At 31.3% G+C, this 27,807-nt stretch overlaps 1 protein-coding gene across 1 annotated transcript; it reads right to left on the reverse strand.

Moving 5' to 3' along the window:
• Positions 1-301: 301 nt before the first annotated feature.
• Positions 302-27,798, reverse strand: LOC143082223 (uncharacterized). The gene is made up of 3 exons (XM_076257807.1): positions 27,211-27,798; positions 5,851-5,994; positions 302-1,219 (listed from the first exon to the last, which is right to left on the reverse strand). The coding sequence occupies exons 1-3, from the start codon at positions 27,263-27,265 to the stop codon at positions 1,005-1,007; spliced, it is 414 nt and encodes a 137-aa protein (XP_076113922.1). The 5' UTR covers positions 27,266-27,798; the 3' UTR covers positions 302-1,004.
• Between the last annotated feature and the right edge of the window lie 9 nt (positions 27,799-27,807).

Here is a 27,807-nt window from a genome sequence, read left to right on the forward strand (position 1 = left end):
AGAGTTACCCTCTGCCTTTTTTTGGCTATTAGAAAACATCATGAATGTGCAGTTCGATCAAGTTTTAGCTCAACCGTGAAGATACATGTACATTGAATTTCAGTAATGTATGAATTGGATAAACCATAATCCATAATATAATTCAGCGTTTGACGGTCTAGATGATGGTTTAAATACATGTATCAGTATCGTTTGATATCGATTCCTTACTTGGAAATATTGTAAATCCACCAGGATCCCCAATTATCCGCGATTCGTTTTATAATTTTGGCGTTTTTTGAATATATAATATAATATATACTCCTTATGGTAAAATTGACATTTATTTCAGTAAAAGTCATAAAGTTACAATACAGACACTCGTTACATTGACAAATCACACTTTAGAGTGAGCTTATCTGAAATATTTATAAAACATTCATGCTTTAATGAGCATTGACATTGTAGTTATATGTTTATTTCAGATAACAATTTCTAAAGAAGAACACATGACAGCTTTATTGTAGTCAACCAAAAATTAAAACCATTACAATTATTAGCATTTTGTGTGTTTTGCCCATCCGAGTAAAGTATGTAACAATACCAGTCCAACTATAATGTTTATAACATGCATAAATCAATCTAAATGAATAAATACGAATCTCAGTGTAGTATATTTTTTATCCCTTTAACATACCCTTTTCTATTAAAAATACAAATGAGATAAATAATATTCAAAAATGAAAGATGGTCTTGTAGTGACTATTATAAGCATATTCAATCAACATTTAACGTAAAAAAAAAACTTGTATCCAAAAATAGACATGGTCAGTTGAATCAACATTTATCACCAAAATCAGTTCACGATACAATCTGACTGCATTTCAGAAAACTGTCAAATCTGGATGAAAATGCAATGTTGTAGATGAAATACCAGGTATTCTTAGACCAACGTGCTGCTGGTCATTCGTCAAAAGAAGGTCATGTCCGAGATGTAAGTAACAAATACCCTATGTATTGGCCAATTAACCGACTATCCATATCATCAACATTAAAAACATGATAACTTTTACTACACCTGAGTTAATTAATGAAGAATTACAATAGTCTGTATCACAAAAACAGTAATGTGCTGTATATCCACTAACATCGTTTGTCCAATTTTTGCATCCGTTTGTTTCATTAATTCCTTGTAAAGATCCAGGATGATAGCATATACGTACAATGCCTATCCAGCCGTCTGAAAAATAATAATAAATATTATTAACAAACAATGAATTCGAATACTCTCGCAAAATAAGATATATAAATAAGAAGATATGGTATGTGTCGATAACACAACTCTCCATCCATGTACAAATGTGTAAAAGGTAACCAATTTTAGGTCAAAGTATGGTCATCACCACTAATCCTTTGCATACGGGGTTTATATCTCCCAATTGATACGATATTCCCGTGCTTGCATTGCCTATCATGATTTTCTTGATAGAAGGTTGATGCTCACAAGGAAGCTATTAAACCAAAAACCAAGAGTTCCAAATGGTGAAGTTGCAATCATCCCTTCGTAAATTTTACGGACGCCATTACGAGTTGGTTGACCGTTATGGGATAACCGTTTCCAAAATGATATCGGATATGTTCATTGCGTCGTAACTACAATCCCCGTCCCTTTCATGAATGTGACCTACCGAATTAGACTATTTACCGGATTTGTTATCACATAAGCAACACGACGGGTGCCGCATGTGGAGCAGGATCTGCTTACCCTTCCGTAGCACCTTCGATCACCCCTAGTTTTTTGGTGGGGTTCGTGTTGTTTATTCTTTAGTTTTCTATGTTATGTCGTGTGTGCTGTTGTTTATTTGTCTTTTTCATTTTTAGCCATGCCGTTGTCAGTTTGTTTTAGATTTATGAGTTTGACTGTCCCTTTGGTATCTTTCGTCCCTCTTTTGCTCATTCAAAACATCAAACTTTAACAGCCCGAGTCAGTAATCTGATGTCCAGTAGTTGTCGTTTGTTAATGTGATTCACAAGTTTTTCTCGTTTTTCATTTTTGTCGAGCAATCATTCCGTAGTCGGCGTCGTCTCCGTCAATTTTGACATCGTCTATAAATATTCACTCTGTGGATAATGCTTTTTTTGCAATCTTAATAACTTTCTTAAACTATCCTTGATTTCTACCAAACTTGACTAGACGCTTGTTTATGATCAAAAGATAGTTGTTTAGAAGGACAAACAATTGTAAATATTTATTTCCTGTTTTTCGTATCTATACTATTAAACGAGAAGACCTCATTTTGTGTGCCGCTTCTCTTCCATCCACGATTAATTAATCACCATGCCTCTGTGTTCTAAAGGTAACATGCATAGTCGCATTTGTCATCCATTCTTATGATTATTCAGATTGAGTTATTTTTGGAGAAAAACGACAAAAAAGGAGTCCGGATATTGATTCAATCATCAGACTGACTTTTAGTCATAGATAAGACTTCCGGTTTAAAACAACCAATCGTATGATAGATAACCAAAATCGAAAAATAAATAAGCCAATCAGAGCGTTCTCCATATCATGGTGTTTAGATCGCAAGAACTACAACTATTATTACTCCTTAGAGAGGACAATTATTTTACGCATTTTATCTAAATGTAAACTGCTATTATACTACTTTAATATATAGATTCTCTCTGTATTCTGTCTACTGTTTTCTTTGAAATGTTTACTATTTAAGGGGTCATATCAGTTGCAGATATATTAAAATAAGTAAAACATGTGGAAACAAGAATGTGTCCATAGTACACAAATGCCACCTCGGCACTATATTTACTAAGTTTCGAGTTTATTGGACTTCAACTTCATTAAAAGCTAACTCAACCAAAAAATTAAGCCTGAAGCGGGACAGACGGACGGACGTCAAAACCGAACGAACGAACGAACGCACAGATATACAGACTAGAAAACATAATGCACATAAATGGGGCAGACAAATTTATTGTTGAAAGTGAAAGTAGTCATTTGGCAAAAAGGAAGTAGGGTAGAGACTAGAGGGAGGCAGGACCTTTTTCGAGACTTCGGGATCGGGTGTTTTTAAGCTCGGGATCTGGGGATTGACCAATACGGGATCCGGGAATATATTTTCGATTTCGGTATTTCGGGATATGAATTTCTTTAAATTCTGCATCTCGGGATTGCATGTTTTTAAGACCGGATTTCGGGATCAGGACCCCTCCGACCACCCCTCAAATTAGTCGGTCTTAGTCATTTATACAAGATTAATATCCTACCATTGGCATGTTAATAAGCCTCTCAAAAGAAAAAGCACTGATGGATCCGATTGTCCTAGAAGCATATTTTATTAGACTAATAATGGTCTCTATAAGTAGTTACATTTATTTCATGTTTGAAGCGGTGCAACATTTTAATTTAATTTGACTTTTACCAAAAGATGCATTGTAGCAAAGGAGAAGAATAATTGTGGTCTGAGGCCAGAAACACGAAAATAGTTGAATTTAACAGAAAGGAAACAAATATCGAACTTTGGAAAAAGGGAGAAGGCTTTTGATACCTTTTATGAAATTCTCCATGAAACGTATTTATCTTTTACAAACATCATCCTACAAAAGTTCACAAGCTGTATATGCCCGCGATTTCGCGGGTGTGTTCTAGTATTACTTATAAATGAAATTTCTTCCAGTAAACATTATGTACAGGCTTCAAACTTTGCCATAAGCTTCTAGCAATCAAAAGATAATATCTACAGGAAAATGTTTAATATTTTCCCCACAGACAACATATAGGCGAATCACGTTGTTCCGTTGAACCCTTACGATCATTTCATATAACACTTATGAATCACATCAAAGCAAAAAACGACAACCACAGTTATAACATGTTCCTGACTTGGGATATGTGTATGTTATGAATATAGGACATATAAATGGTTTACATGCTCGACATCTTAAGCCTGGCTTTATTCGGAAACTAAATCAAAATGATGTACAGATGAAGTAATTGTCAATGCATCTAAAAAGAGAGATTGTCAGATTTTCAGATGCAATATATGTCCAATCTTTTAAAAAAACAAATTGAGAGATTTGTTGCATGTTCCATGATACGGTCATACATGCGTCGAAAACATGTACAGATGATTCTGATTTAGGGCGGGAAACTATTGTGACCTATAGTTGTAAATTTCTGTGTCAACTTGGTCTCTTGTGAAGAGTAGTCTTATTGGCAATTATACCACATCTTTTTTTTTTATAGTCGAATCAGATTCTTCCGCACAGATTTCTCTCACAGAGTTATGAAAAATATAGAATTACATTGATACTTCATAAGTTTTTCTGGCACAATCACTAGTTGGCTGAATGATAAGATGCAAATCAACAGATCTCTAGATAACAGATATGTCGTGAGATCCGTATATGTACATATTTCTTTCTACAATTTCTGATGACAATTCGAGTGTGGATCACCAGGGAGTGTTCATACAAAGTCGGACATGATGTTTATGTCGACGCAACAATCTTGCTCCCTGTCGAGTTCATGCTTTTCCCTCAATGTTGGTATCGAACTTTGCTTTGCATCTTTTTGAATGAGATTTCAACATTGACAAATTGCTTCTGCCTTGGTATTCACTGATATCTTTGTTAGTACAAATAAAGATAAAATATAATAATTTTTAAAACATTATATAAAACTCGTGTAAATGTAGAGTATAAGGTTAAAACACCAACAGAAACATCTAATCTATTTATGAACTGTTGGATTTTTGCTGCTGAGGTTCGTCATGTTATTTTATATTCCTCGATGATTTCTTTAATATTTCGACTATTATAGTGTCACATTGGATTTTTTGTCTCTGATTTTTTTTTATTTTTCATTCCTTTTCATTTAGACTTTAGATAATTTCAAATTCCGGTAACAATACGGAAAAGTACAGTAATTTACTATACACTTTTTCATTTACAATTAAGGTAAAGGTTATGTAAACTTAAAAGAAGCAAGGTACAATAATGTGTTTTCTACTTTTGTTTAAAAAAAGACTTGATTAATAACACAGATGTATTCATATCGAGAAAAAATCTTCTTCTTAAGTAATCGTTAAATTCTGCTTTCATTATTTGCCTTAAAATCTTTCTTCGTTAGCGCAGTGTCTCAGATTTATAATATACCGTTTCTTAATAAATGCATGGTCATATATTTATGGCACAACGATGTTTAAATTGTAAATTTATTCGTCCCTCTAGAATGTAAATTCTTACGATTTATATTCGCAAAACAAAGGACAATGCAAAACAAGGCAATTTAATATGATAATGTCTTGAGTTTCGTATAAAGACTATCGATTTGTAGGTATGCAATGTCTTCACTTGATTCTAATTTCACAGATATTTGAATTCGCATACACGAGATTGAAATTTTACTTGTATTCTTCTATTGATAAAAGCAAAATATATTTAAAAAATGGTTGAAATGAGGCAAATTCTTAAAGAAAACACCATTGGAAATATTTTCATGTTAAAATGTCTTTTTTTACTTTATATCGTTTGAACAAGGTTGACTCGTTATGATGTATAAATGTATAAATAAAAGAATCAGATATCAGGAAGTGAAGCGTATTTATGAATTGTAAGTTACGAATTCATGTCATAATTGACCAAGTTATTATTTCATACAATTTATTCCAGTACAAATAACGACCATAACTATGGTAGCTTACTTATGGCGTAGTTAATATACTATAAAATCATCACATTTTTACACTGATAACTTTGTTCGTATAATACTAGATAAATATTATCCAAATTATCAATTCTTCGATACTCTACAGTTATAAAAACACAGTGCTTTAGTCAACTTGTATATACTACCTTTGTCAGGTTGTCGTTGCAAGGCACATTTTGCATCTGGTCCTGGACAGTGATCGGCTTTAAACTGATAAGCCTTAAAATAAACCCCACAGGCAGGGTTCACGTGGTTCTCACAGTTAAAACACTTCAATCCAGCCACTGAAACTGAAATAGAAAAAATCATTATTAATCAGTTTATAGTGATATCAAAGCGAAGAGTGTATGTGTAACTGTATGTTTTAGCTAAAGGATCAAAATAATGAAATATATATAAAAAAGAAGATGTGGTATGATTGCCAATGAGACAACTATATACAAAATACCAAAATGACACCGAAATTATCAACTATAGGTCACCTTACGACCTTCAACAATGCACAAAGCCCATATCGCATAGTCAGCTATAAAAGGCCCCGATAAGACAATGTAAAACAATTCAAACGAGAAAACTAACGGCCTTTTTAATGTAAAAAAAATAATAATAAGGCGGGGTTAAACATGTTAGCGGGATCCCAATTCCCTCCCCCTAACCTAGGACAGTGGTATAACAGTACAACATAAGAACGAACTATAAAAATCAGTTGAAAAAGGCTTAACTCATCAGATGGACAAAAATACAAGTGGACGTGGCCCGGTACTTACATATATCTATATAACAATTAACGTTCCGACTTATGTGTCAAAGCATGCGCAATGCATCCTCCATGTAGTGTCTTTTCAGCAAGCCAAAAATATGCATGAAATTGATTAATACAAAATAACCCATTTTGTAAAAATATATGAAGAATACCCTTGGGACGAATCTTTTAGTGTTAAATTTTTCATCAATTTTGTAATATCATGAAATCAGCATGTGTGTTTATAATTGTCTATTCTGATGAATAAAAAATGGCAACATCAGTTTACCTATGTTAAAATTACCTCAAACATATTGTGCATGCATAAAACTAAAACAAGAGGGAATTTCACTATCACATGATAAATACAGAGCAAGACCGGATCCTTGGACAGTTGTTTTATATGCTTTAGTATATTCTGCAAATGCATGTTGCCAAATCAGCATTTTTTTTGTAAAATGTATTGCGTTTGGAAGATTGTGACCTTGATTAAATTGAAGACTTGATTTTTTGTGTTTTAGGTAATGAAAATGTTGCCTTGAGAATCGTATTGCATCCTAAAGTACTAGTATACTCGTAAATGAAATCATTACAATGATGGACTTGATAATGATAATATTATGGTATTAAATCAGGTAGTCAGGTTTTAAATAAAGCAAATGTCTTGACATTGTTGTGTTATTCTGCAGTTGAAACTTAAATTAATTCAGTTGGATAGTTATATTTAATGAACATATCGTCGTTAGTTTTCTATTTTTTAATTAGGACGTATTATGAAAGGATTTGACTGTTTCCTTTCTACAACAGCAACATTTACAATTTAATTAGAAAAGTCACACTTGGTTGCATAGCTAGCCACACGTCTCACGTGAGTGACATAGTATTTAACAGAGATGGTAAGTCTGCTAATGATAAACTCATCATAGATACCAGGACTAAATTTAGTATACGCCAGACCCGCGTTTCGTCTACAAAAGACTCTTCAGTGACGCTCGAATCCAAAAAAAAAGATAAAAATACCAAATAAAGAACGAAGTTGAAGAGCATTGAGGACCAAAATTCCTAAAAGTTTTGCCAAATACAGCTATGGTAATCTATGCCTAAGGTAGAAAATATTACATGTACAAATTTTCACCTATGGTAGAATGATAACAGTTACATGAATTTGAATTTGTTTCAGCGACGTGCGATATTCTGAAAAATGTAAAACTGTCAATTAAGTTTTCTGCACATGTTTAACCTCATTTTACATAAGCCAATGGATCAATCATTTGGGAAATCAATAATATCATGAAAGGCCAATTTCACTCTTTTGATGTCTTGATGAAGCCACGCTCATACAGATTTAATTTGGTATGATAGACAACCTGTCTACGACTGCTGACATCTATCATTTTAATGACTGTACCACAGATATTCGAGCTTGATTAGTTATATCGTATATCATTAAACTATTTGGACTTCAGACATTTGTAATTGTTTTGATATATTAGTCCAAATGTAATTTTCGTGACATAAGAGAACATTTGTGAAAGTTCAAAACCATTAACTAAAATGAAAAATGGAGGTAAGGTAGTTGCAAAGACTGAACAAAAATTTCGTAAAGTTCACTTTTTAATCACCATTACGTATCATTACTGTTGATATTTATCGAAAGTATGACGAATGAACAATGCAATGCAATTAATTATATAACCTTATCGAAGCAACGGGTAAATGGACTGATAAGATGTGAATTCATTTCAATAATGTAGAGTGCACAAATCTGAACATACAAAGGTCACTGAATTACCTTCGATAATGATAAAAACCATCATTGTAAACAGTACGATGAGAGGTAATTTTAAACAATTCCGAGACCAATAAAACCGTTGAAATTAAGTAGGAACTGTGTTTTTTAAGTTATTGCTTTCTCTGTTTGATTTTTACTTGTTTTTACTTGTCGTCATTTAGCCATATGTAACAGGCATTCCTAGTTTATATCGGGGTAGGGGGTTTCCAGTTGTTAGATATAAAGAATTGTGGTTAAAGGACAACTCTCTATCCAAGTCACAAGTCGTAAAAGCAGAATTATAGGTCCAAGTACCGTTCATTATTGAGTTCACGATGTATCAGTATTTTGAGTTAAACATGTAATAACTGGTGTGCTTATACATGTTATAGATGTAAAATATAAGCATTTGTACCAATTTAAGTAGCAATCTGATTATACAAGTACACATGCTATTTCTTAATGATAAAATGCTTCATCATATAAACAATATTTCATGTTTCTATTGACAAAGATAACACCGATCATATCTTCCTTTGTAAGTTTATATTTGTTATTATGACGAATAGAAAACAAATACATTTCTACGTTTTCGGTCTAATAAAAGTTCAGCCTAAATGAGCTACAAAAGAGCATATATGCCATTATATCAGACCTATTCAAAATTCGTTAAGACCATTGTTGGTAACCTAAAGAGTGATTTACATGATACCACAGACCATGTATGTCACGAGATCAATTGGGAATACAAAGAAGTAGTAAAAGCAGATTCCGTAGTTTGAGGTTGTTCAGTTTTTCATATCTTTAATGTGTTCTATTTACGTCTAGATACTGGACAATTTTTAACTCGTTTAATAATTCTTGACTATCGCTTACACATTTTGCAATTTTTATTCATATTCAATACTTTGATTTTCAAATTCTGCTTCTTTTTTACATCTTTATAGGATATCAGTATTAATTGAAACAAAAAAAGAATTAAACATCATGCGTATCCACATGCTTTATACACAAGGTTCCAAACACCAGTTTAATTGCGGTTCAAACAACTCACTCTCTGTGTTAAGCAATTCCTATTGTAGCAAGATAACTTAACATAAAGGAATATCTATATTTTAATATTTTTATTTGATTTCAACAATTCTGAAAACCTCAGTTCTCTGTGGAACGTTATGTTAAGGATCTCTTCAAAACAAAATATCTAAAACCTTCGCTACATTCTAACTTGTCACATATATTCGTTTGGAAAATTCGCTGATTCCGTAGAATACTGAAAACAAAGAACAAATTGCACCATAAATTGAGAATTTAAGGTGGTATGGGAGTCTAAAATAAAAATGATAGAATTTGTTCATACTTTGCCAAAACGTAGTATCTATTGATATATGTTGAAAAAATATAATCAAAATGATAGGTCACCGCGCATTTTCTCAAGCTACAGGACGTGACAAAATGACACATTTTGTATGGATTATACAGAGAAAAATACCATTTTGTTATTAGAAACTAAACAAAATGATGGAATTGGTGAATACCTAAGGATAAGATAGCTTTCAGACAATTCTTTGAGAATATCAAAAGAAAAGATAGGGTCACCGTACGTTTTTCCCTGCTAAAATACAAAATAGGAAAATTCCATGTAGAATCCTTCAGAAAATGCACTGTTTAAGAGTTATCTCCCCTTTAAATGTCAATTTAAAAAAAAAAAAAAACAACCAACAATAATCATCATTTGCAAAGATATTTAATAATTATGTTATATTCTTACAAATTGGTTCTTTTAAATGAACATTCACATTTTAAATCTTCATTTGCTAATTTGATAGAAAATCTGGACCCATACCACCTTAACAATGATATTGCAATGGTTCCGGAGCTAAAGCACTTAGTCGATTATGTTTACTTGTACAGTTTCTTAAATATCATTGTCTTAACAGTATAATCATTACTTTTAATTTAAAACAACGATAAAACAACTTATTTAGAAATAATATCGAACTGTATACTCAATTTAAAAAGGAGGGAGTCCTTGTCACCTGACGAAATCTGCAACTTGATAATATCAAACAATACAACGAAAATCCAAATCCAAATCCAAACAAAGGATATACATAAATAAGAAGTTGTGGCATGAATTCCAATGAGACAACTCTAAAATTGAGAATGGAAATGGGGAATGTGTCAAAGAGACAACAACCCGACCATAGGGCAGACAACAGCAGAAGGTCACCAACTGGTCTTCAATGCAACGAGAAATTCTCGCACCCGGAGGCGTCCTTCAGCTGGCCCCTAAACAAATATATACTGGTTCAGTGATTAAGCAGCAAAAATGCGGCGGGGTTAAACATGTTTGTGAGATCTCAAACCTCCTCCTATACCTCTAGCCAATGCAGAAAAGTAAACGCATAACAATACGCACATTAAAATTCAGTTCAAAAGAAGTCCGAGTCTGATGTCAGAAGATGTAACCAAAGAAAATAAACAAAATGACAATAATACATAAATAACATTTGACTACTAGCAGTTAACTGACATGCCAGCTCCGGACTTCAATTAAACTGATTGAAAAATTATGTCTTCATCATATGAATATCAGGCACAATCCTCCCCGTGAGGGGTTTAGTATCATACCATCATAACATATATGAGAAGAACATAACCCGTGTCATGCCAACAACTGGTGTATTAATAATAAATGTGTTTAGTTCCGATGCAAAGACCCTATAAGTGAATCAATATTAGCGCCAAAATATGCAATCTTTAATGACCTGACAACAGTATCGTAACTATATCCTTTCTTAATAAGTCTATTTAAAGGTTTTGTTAGCTTTTGAGGTGAATACTGACATTTTTGTGCTTTATAAAGAATATTTCAATATAATATTGGATGTGAAATACCTGAACGTATAAGAAGTCTATATGTTGAGCTATATTTACGAATGATGTCCTTATACCGATGATAAAATTTAGTAAATGTTTTGACTAGTTTGTGATATCGAAAACCCTGGTGTAATAATTTTTTCAGTAATACATAAATTTCTCTCGTTAAAATCTAAAATATTGTTACATACACGAGCGAATCGTACAAGTTGAGATAAATTTTAGTATTAAGCTTTCCATAATGATATATATATCAAGATCGAAGAAAGGGCAGTGGTCATTGTCAGTATTACTTTATTTAAAGTAGGTTCAACAGGATAAATTTCTTTAGTATACATACGGAAGTCGTCATTAATGAGAGCTAAAATATCATCCAAATATCTAAAAGTATTATTGAATTTGTGTATCAGATGTTGTTTCGATGGGTCTTTACTGATTTTTGTCATAAATTGTGACTCATAGCAATACAAAAACAGGTCCGCAATAAGTGGTGCACAGTTAGTCCCCATTGGAATTCCGATAACAAAAATGTTATCTAGTAAAAATTCAAGGGCAGATATAGTATCAAAGCTTTTTTTTTTGTTTATTGCTACTAAAAATGACCTAAAAGAGTTTGATCATATATATTCACATTCTGACTTTTTAAATGCCCATTTCATTAGGTGTGTGAATTTTTTCTTAATGAGAATGTGAGGCAATGTGGTATATAGGGTAGAAAAATCAAAACTTTGAACATATTCAAAATCACCAATATAAGCATGCAATTTATCAAGTACTTCCAACGAGTTTTTGACACTCCAAAAGTAAATAATTCCACTATTTTCGAAGGCCTTACTTGAACAATTTATTATCAGGTTTTTAATTGTACCAAGTGTACTGGTCAGAAGAATAGATAATGTAGTAGTGGAACAATGGCTTGAAGATGAAATAAATCTATATTTGTAAGGTGTTTTGTGTAGTTTCGGAAGCCAATACATAGTTGGGACCTTCATTGTTTTTGATTCTGCTTGTAAAGCGGTAGCTAAAAGTTTATGTTTGTTACAGATGTCGTTTTCTGAAAATGGAGTCAGTTGGAATGTTGGCGAATTTGTGATTTCTTTTTGTAGAACCTCAATGTAAAATTTACGTCAAACAATAATAATATTATTAGCAGCTTTATCGGTCGGGACAAAAACAAATTCCTTGGCTAGTTCTTTTAGTTTATGTTTGATGCGAGAAATATGTTTATTGTGATTATTGTTAAGAGTAAAATGTTCTTTAAAATGTTGAATACGTATATCACCAATGTTTATTACTGAATTAAAAAAAGAGTCCAAAGATGTTTTGTCAGCTTTTTCCCGTTTTATCCATTTCAAACAGTAAGTACGGAGTGAGTCGTGGATGATATCACGACACTCATTCCAATTAATAGTTGAAGGGGGACGATATTTGGGTCCTTTACTGAGGAATGATTTCAACTCTCGGTCTTGAACGATGGTAAAATCTCCTGTTATAACATGGGAAATAGATCCATAGATGTATTCGGAATTACTGCAATTACATGAAGTAGTTGTATTTTCACTGATATTAACATCTTTACACAATTGGCTATAATTAAACACAAATTTCAGAGTAGATTTCTTGTAAATATAACAAATAAGAGGGAGCTCAGTATTATCAAAATATTCAGGAATTTGTTCTTTAACAGAATGGTCGTTAAAAATACCAGCAATATTAACAAAATCAAAACCTTTATTGACATACTTTATTTTAATAAAATGTTTTTTATGATCTTCAGGACGATCAATTGTAGGAAACAGTTTAGAATAACAATATGCCATTATAATTTGAACGATTTAATACTTAGGACTGCTATATGAAATTGTGTTGCAATCCTCTAAAATTTTATTTAACTTATTAATCGGTAATGAACAGAGCTTTGTTAACAGATAATGTCTGCCGTTGTTTTTTGAAATAGAAATAAGGTCCGAAGTATTGGTATGATTTGTCCGAGATTTTCTTTGATTGCGATTTTTTTCTACGACCATGAGAGCGGTTTTTTCGAACAGTTTAAGAAACAATATCCAAAATGTTAACAGAATCGGTTCTTGATATATTGATAATTCCCATGATATTATCATTAAAACCGAGAGGGTAGACTGTCTGTAACTTTTTAATCCAATTTAATTCAATTATTTTCCGTGATCGTACAAACTTTGAATGAGATTCACCAGGCTGCTTATTTACAAAGGTTGAACTGCTAAATATTTAAAAGGATGATTGTGCTTCTTAAGGTGTTGATAAATGATTCTTTTGAATTTATTGGGTCTTTTAAAACGATACAGATGTTCTTTAGTGCGTTTAGATAAATACCGTCCAGTTTCACCTACGTACTGAATGCCGCATCCCGTCAAAGTCACAACGTATAAAAGGTTGAAAGTTGTAAGTCAAAGTACGACCTTTAACAATGATATATAAATATGAACACTGATTTCTGTACTGGTTGATCTTAAGTTTAAGAAAATTATTTAATAATTAGTGGAAATTTACTTTTTACAATATTTCAGTAGATGCTTTTCTATTAAAAGACTAAACAAAGTTTTATTTGTATATGGATAATTGTTTGTTGAAAATCTATAACTGTATTTTCCACCACTCTAATGGAAAAATTATAGTAGAGGTCGGTCATTTAAAGATGCACCAACCGTATCATATACGTTGACGTATCCGTATTTGCAGATATACCAAAAAATCAGTATGTGATCCCGAGCTTTAATTTTATGTACCTTCAATAATGCAAATGGTCGACTGATTAATTTCTAATGCAGAAAGGACAAGGTACAATAAGGGCTAATTTTGGCCCCCTCTTGAAAGAATTGAATTTTATTATTTCAATGGACTAGGTATAGAAGCTTAAAAAAATGGCATTTTTTTTTGTGATTCTCATTTTTTGGTTGCCTAGCAACAGATTTGAAACCATTCAATAATATGCTATTTTAAACCTCATCTAAAAAAAAATCGTAATTTCCATATGAATCAAAATGTATATTGTAAAATACATATATGGAAATTTAAAGCAGTAATGTTTTGTTTATCGTTATTAATTGAACGAGTATTTATCAACACCTTAACCATCAGTATGGCCCTTAGCAACAGTAATGTATATTAAGCAACAGTAGACTTTGGTATATGTTCATGGCTTATGTAAACAATAATATGTTAACCAAAGCTATGTTTCTATTGCTAGGTACTTTTAGGACAATTGTACAAATCTTACAATTTGTTTGGCTTGGTTTTTTTTCGCTGAGAAACTACCTAGCAACCGTAATAACTGCATAGCAACGACCTTTTTCATTTATGATTTACGTTGATGTTGTATTTCTCTAATAGTATATTGTCGTCTAAGTAAATGAGCTTTTATAGATTAATCTCTGTCCGACTATGGATGAAAATAGCTTGGTGTTCACTTTCAACAAACAACCCCCCTCTTCCTCCTCCCCCAAAAAATAGCAAATAAATAAATAAATAAACATGACAACCCTCATATTTTGGTCCGATTATGGGCCCCTGTCCCAAAAAGAAATATGCTCTTTTTTCTCAATTTTCAGCTCTAAAATTACCAGTTGTATATCATTGTATGAAGACATCGTTGCAAGATTTTGTTGGTGTCGTAGTGTGGTATTTTGTTTACAAATCTATTGAATTTTGTTCACAATTTATGCAATTATAACATATTCCTTCTCAGAATGCAGAATTTTGCACATAATTTTCAAAAATTTTCTTGAGGACCTAGTCCCCAAACCCACTTCAAAGTTGCAAACGGCTGGTGCTGTGTGCCATCGGTCTAAATAAACCAATATATTTTCCCACAATCAAACATTTCATTTTATTCTCAATTGCATGGGCCCTGTGCTCCTTCCCCTAAATACTAGGAAAATCACTGCTGTCAAACTCATCAATTGAAAAAAAAACTGACAACGACATGGCTGAAAATGAGAAAGACAAACAGACAAGCAATAGTACACATGACACAACATATACAACTAAAGAATAAGGAACACGAACCCCACCAAAAACTGGGGGTGGTCTCAGGTGCTCCGGAAGGGTAAGCAGATACATAACTTTTATTCTATGATTGTTCATAACGATACATAACATCATTTTTGGACTCCGATTTCTATATGTTGTTAGATTCAGCAAATCGAAGAACCCCACTAATTCATTTTTTTATGAAATCAAAGAAAGTCTAATTTCAGACCTCAATGTAAAATAATTTGAAAACATGGCCTAAAATCTAAAATCTATACAAACGGTAACATACAGATCAAGTATCCCATGTATTCACTTTTTTATTGAAGAATTAAATTTGAACCCTGTTTTGCACCAATTTGAAAACCAGTTCCAAAATCAAATATCTTAATACACATACAGATTCAGCTCATCAAAAAAACCGCAAGAATTTTATTTTGGTAAAACCAAAAAAAAAAAAAAAATTATTTTGGACCCTTTAGACCTCATTGTAGACCGATATGAAGGCGGGCCCAGAATAGACAAATATATATTCACGGATATGTTTGGCATACATGTTTATTTAATGTTTGATGAAATTAAACGAAGTTTAATTTTGGACGTTTAAACCTCACGTTTAGACCAAATTTAAACACGGGGCCTTGAATCCAAAAACATAAAAACACAGTTAGATGCAGCATTTTATAGAACCCCCGGAATTAAATCCCATTGAAATTGGTCAAGAAATAAACAACAAACACCAAACAACAACATATGATAATATTATACGGACTCAAACATGTTCCCGGTCCCTTAAACAGTGATCTGATCTTTGAATACAACAAAATAACTATACCATTTACTGAGAACAGACACAGGACAGTCCATGTATTGCATTATGTTGCGCCCATGGTTTATATTTTCAGGATGCCAATTTCATATTTGTAAAAAGACAGGGAAATGGTTAGATGTAGTTATAAATTGAAAAAGAGTTTGCGAGTAATATATATATATTATAGCAAACGTTACATATCATAATGATCAGAGTGGCCATGATTTTTTTATACCTTGTTATCATGTCATGATTATTATTCATTTCAATTTTTGAAATACAAAAATCATTTTGAAAGGACATCTGTTTGCTATCCATTGACAAAAGTTACACCCTTAAAAATTCATGTGGGTTTGAAACTACATGATGTGTATAGATAGGTACTTCCTTAAATATAATTTTTCCAAAAAGCTTCTACAGCTTTTTTTTGGTTTAAACTAAACCACCCAGAAACAGCGGAAATCAGCGGCATATATAGAAACATTGTAAGTGAGACTAGAACCGTGAAGAATGTCCCTAAACATCCCATTGAAAAATACTATAAAAGAATGTGTATTGACAACCAACTAGAATGATAGCTATTATAATCAAAACAAATACTCCAGCCATTCTATTTCATTGAAATATTTTTAATTATTATTAGAAGAAAAACGTATTAGACAAAAATATACACCTTGTGAGATTCGAACGTAAATCGCGGCATTCACAAGCCGACGCGATACCACTACGCTACGTTGCCACAATGTCTCAAATGTGGTAAATGTATGTATTTATTGGCATACTGTAAAGTCATGATAGAAATGAAAAAAAAGAAATCTGGGACTAGGGCTAACTACCTCCCCGGAAGTACCTCTCAATTTGTTTCCTTTAAATGAGACGATGTGTACTCGAAACAAAAAAGATTCACGTTAATATTAAACAGAATTAACTTGTTCTTTTCGGCGGTGGTCTTTTGCAAAGTCTTTTGCAATTACAGACTCGACCCAAGGTATCTTGTCCCGAATTTACACATTATTCCAAAGAACCCAAAAAAGGAAAAAAAAAAATATTCAAACTTTTTTCGATTTATTTAAGGGCATACGATACAGTTTGAACCTGTATTTACAAGTTGATGAAAATTTGCATATAGGCTATTTTTTACCTGATTAAATCAAATATGTCATAAAAAATATACCTTCATGTGCTACTTTTTGAGTAAAATGAGGTCGAAATTTTGTATATTTGTTCAAAATTCAGATTTGTGTCCGTATTTTCTTTTTCGAAAGAACGACGTAACTTTTTTGCTTTAAAAGATAAACGCAAATTGTTTTTTGTTAAATAATCGGTAATTTCTGTATTTTATAAGTATCATTAAAAATTATGCAATTTTTATTCCGAAATAACTCTATATTTATCAAATGTTCATGAATAGAGGAAAAAACGTCATTTTTTGCTGCATGTTTATTAAAATTAAAAAAATTGCGCTATTTACAGTTTTATAAATTTGGGTCACATAATCTCCTTGCAAAATGAAACAAATTGCTGTTTTAAAAAATAGGGGTCCATGCACTCGTTTTCAAATCAAATCAGTTTGAATGATAAAAATCAGTCGAAAAATGCATCTTTCCCCGATATGTCATAGTTTGACGTCGCGAAAATAACATTTTACGTTAGCAACGTCATTACCTTCCCTGTAACTGTATCGTATGCCCTTAATGAGGGGGACACTTGCAAAACGCCTGTTTATCGTGTGTGCCGAGTGCATATGTTTTCACTATGTAAGGTGTTGATCATGTTTAAATCGATAAAACACACTCCACCTTGATATAAAGATAAAAAAATACAATTTGAAACTGAATGATGGCAAAATCCTACAACTGAAAACCTTGAGCACATATCGAAGTATTCTTTGTTTAGTTGAGGGTGTCTTGCCGTAACAGCCGAATGCGGATATTTTCAGCTCTTTCTCCGATTTCGATCCGATACTACTATTTTGACACAAATTGTTGTTTTTTTACGAGAGATTTTTAAATTTTTTGAGCATCTTTGCCAATGTGAGCCAATAATTTCTTTTCATATTCGGAAAATCCGGTTTGTATGCCATCTTTATCACTAATTATTTCTGTGGCTCACGTTGGCGGAGGCCTTTAAAAATGAAAGATTGCAGTCCACAAATGGCCATTTTTCTATCTTTTGACGTTATCAACACAATTTAGCCAACCCAAAATCAGGTTTCTGCCATACAAGAAGACAAATTGGGCATGTGGTATTGAAGAACAAATATATTAAGATATTTTATGATGCTCAGTTCATTTAACCAAATTGTGATTTGACAAATAGATGATACTCAGTACTGTTCTATTATCTTTGATGATAAAATCGCAAATGAACAATAGTCAAAGTTCCTTACATATATATAAGTAGTACATTTGATTTTTTGGGGCTGTTTATTCACGTAAGATCTTAAATTAATTATTTTTTTACAGAACAATACTATCACAGATATTGAAAGTGTATGTTTGATTGTTTCGAAGAGATTCCAATTATTTTGTTTATAAAAATGAAGCATGGTCTTATTACTAAGCTCAGGATCACATACTATTTTTTTTTTATATATATATCTGCAGATACGGATGCGTCAACGTATACAATACGATTGATACGTTTGTAAATGACTGACCTCTAGTATGTACCCTTATAGATAAGATTATATATACATGAATATGTCGACTCTGCCAACAGCTACCCACGATACGACTTCCCAAAAGTAATAACAACTGGTATATCAGCAATTAAACAATGGGGAACAGAGATCATTTGAAACTTTTAAGTATAAGTTCGTGTTATTAAATATTGATTTTTGCAAAATTCCTTAGATATGTAAGAGTATTTTCTATTTTTACCATGTTGATCGTCTGCGGATACCGGAATTAACCTTTTAAAATAAAACGAATCTTGATTAAAACAATTAAAACAGTTGTGCGAAAATTTGATTATCAAGAAATAGACGCCAATTATAATGTCTATTTGAAATATGTTAGACGATATGCAAAAACGAAAAAGAAGTTAGTTCCTTTTAACATTACTCTTCAATAATACGATGGCATTCAGAATAAGATTAACACATAATGAATATTTTATTCGATTTTCCCCCTTTGATCTATATGTAAGGATACTTAGAATACAATATGATCTGCTTCCCACTGTGTCTTTATATTGTAAAGCGAAATTGAAAATTGATTAAATAAGAGATAATTAATTTTAAACGTTTTTCTTGGCGTTTAACACAACACAAAGTATGCACTTGACAGTTAACAGATAATTACAATTTATATGCATATGTTTTCAGAAAAAAGGTCTTTGAGTTTCTATTACGTCAATACCACAGAAATTATGAAAAATGTTTGACATTTTCATCCATGAAATTTCATTAGTTGGAGCTTGAGATAGAAATATATAAAAAATGGACAATAGTAGAAGTAGATTATTGAAATTAAATACATTAAATATTCTAAAGAACCTGCATTTGAATCTGTTTGAATAACGATGTTATTGATATAATACATTTATACCTAGAATCACCTTTCACTGAAACTTAAGCATTCTGTCTTAAAGGTAAATATTAACTGAACATGATCATATTACCAATATGTTATGAAAAAGGTATAAAGACGTTAAATAGTTCAAACGAAAATATAGCGGCCAAATTTGAAACAAAACAATTTGCTAACAACAAAAAGTGCAAACATTAACATACTAAAACTAGAAACACTAAATTACCCTAACTTTTGACACTGCTGTAAATAATAATGCAAAATCAATCTGTTTAACCTTAAATGATTTTCTTCAGTGAATTCTCGAGAAAAAAATAAAACATGGGAAATATTTTGGCGTGAAACTGTCTGCCCGGACATTCAGCTACCTGGTTGGAGGTTCTGGTTGCATTTTTCAACCTTTCTTACAAAGTTTTGATTGCATGTTAAACTCGTACTGGTGTCAAAAAGAAAATGTAAATGTGTCTGGAATTTAGTTGATAATCTTTCACGAAGATGATGTTTTTTTTAAAACAAAAGGAAAGAAACCAAATATCTTTGTAATACCTTTATATTATTAAAGCCTTTATGCATAAATACATTTGTACACGAGATTGACAAAAGTCACTTATATAAGTTATTGATAAAAATACCGCTTTCTTAAAAGTTTTTCTTTCTCTGAAATAAATCTAAATTTTCTATTTCTACTGCATCAAAAAATAAAAACCCGTCATATAGAAATAGATGTATATCATTTGCTCCATAGAATGATAGTACACTCTGTAATTAATTGTGATGGGATATAGGTTGTTGTATTTCTAGAACAAAAAGCCCCGAATTATAACATACTACATCGAACAGTAAGTATTCAGTTTCGCAGTAAAACACATCTTTTTAATTTCGGGGCAAAAGTTAAAAGCAGGTTTAAAGCATTCCAATAGGAATCAACTATGCAAATCTACTCTATTACCTTTTAAGTTGGAGTTCCTTTAAGCACTTGTAAACAAAGGTTTATGGTCATGTTGTACCCTTGCTAGCCTTTATATTGATATACATTCAATTGATTATCGTAAGGTGTAGATGAACCTGAGTAAATGTATCTAATATATGCCTTGTTTTTTTTTACAGAATAATTCTTTTATGAAATATGTAGCACACAGTAAAAAAGATTTATACCAAACATTTTTAGAGTCAACAAATTAGTAAAGGATAAATCCTGCATAAAAATAACGTGTGACTATACCTATCAAAGTTTCCAAGTGATTCATAATCAAATTAATGATCGGTCTTTATAAAATTTCTACGATAGGATGTTTTTATCTTGTGTACGAAATGGAAAATGTTGGGTCCGATTTAGTAATTGTCGCTAGGAGTTACAAGGTACAAAACGACTTGCTACTGTAACACACAAAAGATGCTCAACGAAATCAAATCATATAAGTTCAAATAGAGTTACAATCGTGATGCTCTTTAAAAAAACTTTTACTATCGAGTCCTTTTAATGTATCCTCCTACACTTGATATTTACAAAACCACACATACAGGTCTTCCGTCATATTTTTAGAAAATCGCATCGAATTTAACCACAGTAATTTTCTTAATACTATAATATTTTACCAACGAAACGATTTCAATTTTGAAATAAAAAGTTTCCTCGACTAAAAGCAATACACCAACTTCATCTGAAAATGAATTATATATTGCTCAACCAATATGATATTCAACAATTGCTACCCAGAGGTTTTTATTATTGTCTCAGTGATCGATTAATGACTAAGGATTGTTTCAATGAACTTCTCGTTCTTTTTCTCTAAAAGATCATAGAAAAGTACCAAGACCCTATAGAAAAATATTCTATGGTCTTGAGCGAAACATTCTAGGCGATAAACGTTTTTATTAACAATACAGTTTTTCATATATTTGTTTGTTTGTTATTATTAAGGTTGCTTTACTCTTTACGTGACTAGGTGTTTATGGATCCAGATGCAAGTTTTTGACGTGATCGTATCAAGTGCAGGTTGCTACATATGATTCGAGTGCAAATGGGTTTGGCAGTGTTTTTTGTTTTCATTTCGTTTATCCTGATTTGTATTTTGTTAACTTGTAATTCATGGAGAAATATGCTGACTAAAACCTGTATGTGCTATAAACAACGCAGGATTTTCTGTTGGGTTCTTTGTCAAATGTTCAATTAACCATATTATTTCAAAATTGTAACCAGTTGTGATTTATGTTTACGAAGATTTGGCTGATGGATTCTAATTCTTATTATATTAAATGTTTGTGACTGTTTGGGTTTCTCTGTCAGAGTTTAATTAATGTTTGTGACTGTTTGGCTTTCTCTCTCAGAGTTTAGTAAATGTTTGTGACTGGTTGGGGTTCTCTCTCAGAGTTTAGTAAATGTTTGTGACTATTTGGGTTTCTCTTGCACAGCTTAGTAAATGTTTGTGACTGTTTGACTTTCTCTTTCATAGTTTAGTAAATGTTTGTGACTGTTTGGCTTTCTTTCTCAGAGTTAAGTAAATGTTTGTGACTGTTTGGGTTTCTCTCTAAGAGTTTAGTAAATGTTTGTGACTGTTTGGGTTTCTCTCTAAGAGTTTAGTAAATGTTTGTGACTGTTTGGGTTTCTCTCTCAGAGGTTAGTAAATGTTTGTGACTGTTTGGGTTTCTCTCTAAGAGTTTAGTAAATGTTTGTGACTGTTTGGGTTTCTCACTCAGAGTTTAGTAAATGAAACGAAATCTATAATCAACTGTCATTCAAGTACAATGTAAGGATCAACTCACCATAATTGACGTTTATAGATATAGGAATATGAAATTAGTTTTCCATTCGTTCCGTTACTTGATATTATCTAGTGTTTGATTTTTTTAAGTTAAAGTAACTTCTCCTTTTTGAATATACATGTATGTTTGTATTTCTTTTCATCTTGTGTTACCATAACTTGTATTGGTAATTTTTAATGTTAATTTTCAAAGTGAAGCCCCTGACACGCTTAAAATAAAAACAAAACACCATTTGAAAGATAAAATTTGTAATTGCTGCCGATATCCAGACGATTTAATCTCGGTGAATAATTTAGGTTTTTCAGATCATACAAATTTGTTTAATTGGTTGCAGTAGAGAACTCTGATATCTATCTGAGTATTATAAAACCAATTATATCACTCCTATGACGTCATACAAGAATTCGAAAAGTACTGAGGACGTTATTTAAAAGATATTGTTACTTGTAAGTTCTTTTTTGATTAACATTTAAGGCAATGAATAAAATATATCTAATCCAATTATAGAAATACAACATTCTGTCAACCCCATTTTAACGCTGCCGATAATTCACTCAAGCGATACGCGCATTCTAGAACTAATGGGATACTCAGCAACTCGTATAAAAGTTTTGATATTCGATTCCTTTGATTGGTTATTTTATGGAATTTACGGATAACGTCTCACTTTTAGTTCATCAAATGCGACAATAAACGTCCATTAATCCAAACAAAAAATAAATTTTTTGAAGTAATCTTCATAGCACCTTTTTGTGAATTGCACATTATTTCAGTTAATTCTATTATTTCGACAATATTAGTTATTAACTGGATAGTCCGTACACATTTATGAATCTAGTTTTTAGATATTAAATATGTGTCAAATCCTTTGCAAAATCATATCACAAATAGAGACATAAATACTGGAAGTATAAATCCACAAGCAGGCAGTTGATAAAAACTTCTACCAACTTTTCTACGATTAAACTTAATGCAATAAGTTTGTGAATTGGCTGGTATGTGTGATGAATTCTAACACTCCTCAGTATTTCTACCGTTTCTGAGTTTATGTTCTAAAACAAATATCTGTTGTGGAATAATCTTATACCATTACATTTGAACACTGTTAAATATATATCACATCGTAGAATATTCGCCATTCCTTTTCCAAAATGACAATGCTGCCGGAGAAATGGTAACAACATAGCAAAATAGACACAATTTGTGGCTCATTACAGCGTGATGTTTTCCAGTTTGTTTTACAAGTACATATGATATCACATCCAGTTTTAGGTGAGGTTAGTGGTACTGTTAGCACTTCATTACGACTTTCTTTTTAAAAGTAAATCTTTGTTTGTTTTTTTTTTTTATTTCATATCAGACAGTCGCCGTTTTTTTGTAAATCAAATTTAAACAAATCTGTGTATTGTATTGTTTTTATTCCAAATGTTGTGCATTTGGGTTGATCAATTTACATGGTAAAATGCATTTTATAATTGTCAAACGTCGAATTTAATATAAATGTAATTTTACCGTATAAAATGGAAATTACATTAACTGTTAGCGAGACATAAAAAGTCTTCTTTTTCTACTGAAATAACATTTATTTATGATTGAGATATTATCGTTTCATATACAGATGTAAACTGATATACAAGACAATAACATTGAGGCATTGTACAAAATATATTGACCATATGGTTTCTCTATTTTACATAATATAAGTTTGTGTTACGTAGATGAATGACCGATGTATTCACGTGTTTTATACAAATAAGTCCACATGGATTATAATAGATTTGTATATGTTTTTATTGATACTGAGTGTTGTTTTACATGTATATTTGTTCAGTAAAATAATATGAGAATAAAACGTAATGTAACAAACTTGTGCATGACTTAAAGGTTTGGTAGATTTTGGCGTTTTAACAACACGTTTTGGACAAGGAAAACATAAAAAAGGAGCACGAGGGAAATTATTTGGAATCGAACCTCAATTGAAATTTTGCGATCGGAGTGTTGTCCTTATTATGTCCCTACCCTTATGTATTAAGAAATATGACAGTTTGTTTTGTTCAATAGTTAAATATGTTTGAGCTTTTGATTTTGCCATTTGCTATTGCCCCTTTATGGCAATAAAACATATAATATATATGATCCAAAAATTGAAATATAACATATTGTCAACACCGGAATTAACGCTGAAGATTTATTTGTCATGCGAACAGTGCATTCTAGAACAAATTGGATTATCAGCAACTCGTATAAAAAATTCGGTATTCGATTTCTTAGATTATTCATATCAGTGGAATTTGAGGAACACCTCTCACAGATTATTTAACACAACAATAAACCGACGTCCATTAGCACAAATTAAAAATGCATTTTATAGAGTAATATGCATATTAATGTTACTCACATGTAACCTTGTTCTTAGTGTGAATGGATCTAAGGCACCCTTTATGGCTTAAACCTTATTTATATATCGAATCTATTTTCTCGGCAATAATATCAAACTGAGGAGCCAAATATTTCTAGAATAACTCTTTTTTTAAAACCTGATTTTTGGGTTTATATGACTGTAAAACAATTGTTGGTGAAGAAAAAATCATATGTTGGTGTGCTTCTTTTTTTTTGCTACGGCCCTCTGAAAGACCCAATTTTGATGATTTTCCCATTTTTCATAAATTTTTACACATTTTTTGGCAATTATCGTGAAATAAATCACAACTCCACAATCAAAATTGTTTTCATACTCTCAATAAAGATGTGAAGGGGACCAATCTGAATACATTCAACTTAAAAAAAGCTATAGGTAGGTGTTAATATAAGAAAGTTTTATCATATTTTGATGCTTTTTCGAGTCAAATTTACCATGTTGTCAATTTTTATTTTTCTCTGTTTAAAGAACAAAATTCATATTTTTCAACTGCCTTGTTATAAATGATTGAAAAAAATACATATCTATGAAATTTGAAAAGAAAAAGTCATATGGGATGTTTATGTTTCTGGTAAAATCATTTTTGTACCCCTTTGTCTCAAAATTTCACTAAAAAAGAATGACTTGATTAGTAATAAAATTTGAAAATTTCTTTACTCAAAAACTACTTATTGGAAATATACAATTCGTTCACAGAGTTAAGTTTGAACGAGACTTAAATGTCAGAAAAATAAATCCTTAATACTGGAAGTATAAATCCACATGCAGGCATTTGATAAAATATGTGTAATTTCTACCAACAGTACTACGATTGAGCTTAATGCAACAACTTTAAATTGGTTATTATGTGTGATGAATTTTAACACTAAACAGCATTTCTACCGTTTCTGAGTTTATGTATTCAATACAAAGATCTGCATTGGAACAATCTTCTATCAATAAATCTGAACACTGATAAATATATGTGATATTGAAGTATCTTTGGCATTGCTTTTACAACATCACATTGATGCCAGAGGAACTTTAACAGCATAACAAAATACTTATTCATAAACACAGTTCGTGGCTCATTAGATTTTTGTTTTTGTCGGTGTTTTCTCTTTTGTTATCAGTTTTGTTTTTCTGTCAAGTACTTATGCTATCACACCCAGTTTTTGGTGAGTTTAGTTGTACTTTAAACTTTTTTTGGATATATTTGTATTCCCGTCGACTTACGTATTAAAAGCATATCTATGTTATTCATCCAACGTATTTTACATTAGACATTCGCAATTTTTAAATCGAGTTAAAACACAGCTGTATATTGAAATGTTATTATAACAAATGTTGTGCAGTTCGGTTGATCAATTTACACGATAAAATGCATTTTGTATTTGTCAAACGTCGAATTTAACATAAATGTAATTTTACCATTTGAAATTGATATTACATTAATTGTTAGCGTGAAAGTCAAAACATAAAAAGTCTTCTTTTCCTACTGAAATAACATTTGTTATCGTTATCATATACAGATGTTAACTGATTTATAAAACTGTATATAACAATAAGGCATTCTACAAAATATATTGACCATATGGTTTCTTTCTTTTACATAATATAAGTTTGTATTTCGTCGATAAATGACCATTATATTAAAGCCATTTATCACCTGTTTCGATATAAGCTGATACCTTGCATATGACAACATTGTTTGATTCTTATATATGATCACCGTATATAGCAATATTATATATTTAAAAGAGTGTTTTTGGGGAGAAAAAAGCGAATAAATTCACTACCAAAAAGTTTTTTAATTTATTTTCTTGATTACCTGATTGTCTGTTTGTCGTTTTGTCTTTGTTTTGGTAAGGCATTCAATTCGTTGAGTTTTGAGATTTAAATGTTCCTGTAGACTTTTATGAACCCCCATGTCAATTCGTGCTCAGTTGGTTGAACGTTTTTTATACAGATAAGTCCACATGTATTATAATAATATTGTACAAATGTATTTGTTTTTTTTTATTAATATTGAGTGTTTGCTTGATGTTTTTTTTTTGTAAAATGATATGAAAATAAAACGTTAGTATATACACTCAAATGTGATAAATTTGTGTTTTTTTTTTTTCCTTACCATGTACCTATTCAGGAATATGCCAGTTTAATTTCTCGTTTGGGCTTTTCAATGCTGATTGGTTTTTTTTTTGTGTTGGTTACATGTGTATGCGGGACTGCCCTTTTTCATTCTGTTTTTTCATTCATATTTTTGAAGTAATAAATGTCTTGTTCATGAACATTTTGTTTATTATCAGTGAATCATTTTGTTATCAAATTCTTATTGTAATATGGCACACATATATTTGATGGTTAATATTTGTCTCATTAACAATACTATTAATATACTTGATGAATTATTGAAATACACAAAACTAAAATAAAGACGCATGCCACTGAAACATTTAAACCCCGACAAAAACGAAGTTAAATTTAAAGTATAAACTATAGCATTAATGGAGACAACACACATACAATCAAGAGACGTAGAGAGAGAAAAAAAGATGCACATACAATAGGGTGGAATAAAAAAGAGAAAACTATCCTACCTGCTAAAGACATGAATCCAATGAATGCAAAGTGAAGTGATAAATCCAATATCATTTCATTTCTTAAAACTGTTCTCCTTGTTCTTCAATACCATTTAGTTGCTAAATCCCAATGACAGAACACACATTAAAATATTCATTCACTCTTTAGCCACGATCATAGATTTTACAGTGGTAGAAGTATCCTTTATTTATTCCATTTGGTAGATTAGCACAGAAAAGTAACGTCTATACATTGGAGGAACTAAGTGTTATTTATTCTATTCGTTAGATTAGCTACTTCAACACTTCTAATGATTCTGTATTTTCTCCAATGTAATTACTGTCTACTTTATGTGTTGCTAGCAACGATACTAAATGATTGTGTTGTCGCTATGTTATTTGATTTCTCCTCTGCAAGCGGAAACCTGTGACCCCAGGAAATATAAAAATCAGATAAAATGGAAATCTCGACAATTTATACTATTCTCTTACATTTCAGAAAACAGATTATAACAATCAATAAGCTCAATTGCAAACTTTGATTTTTAAATCTTTATTGAAAGTAAAATGTACCGAAGAGGAATTATGTTATCAATTCCATATAAAACCATTGTG

The sequence above is a fragment of the Mytilus galloprovincialis genome, chromosome 7 (genome assembly GCF_965363235.1).
Source record: "Mytilus galloprovincialis chromosome 7, xbMytGall1.hap1.1, whole genome shotgun sequence".
Lineage (NCBI taxonomy): Eukaryota > Metazoa > Mollusca > Bivalvia > Mytilida > Mytilidae > Mytilus > Mytilus galloprovincialis.

Excerpts from the sequence above, each read along its gene's own strand:
- LOC143082223 (XM_076257807.1), bottom strand. The coding sequence starts at position 27,265 with ATGATATTGGATTTATCACTTCACTTTGCATTCATTGGATTCATGTCT. Across the intron at positions 5,995-27,210 it reads TGGATTCATGTCTTTAGCAG|TTTCAGTGGCTGGATTGAAG; the intron begins GTAGGATAGTTT and ends TTTCTATTTCAG. Across the intron at positions 1,220-5,850 it reads GCAACGACAACCTGACAAAG|ACGGCTGGATAGGCATTGTA; the intron begins GTAGTATATACA and ends ATTATTTTTCAG.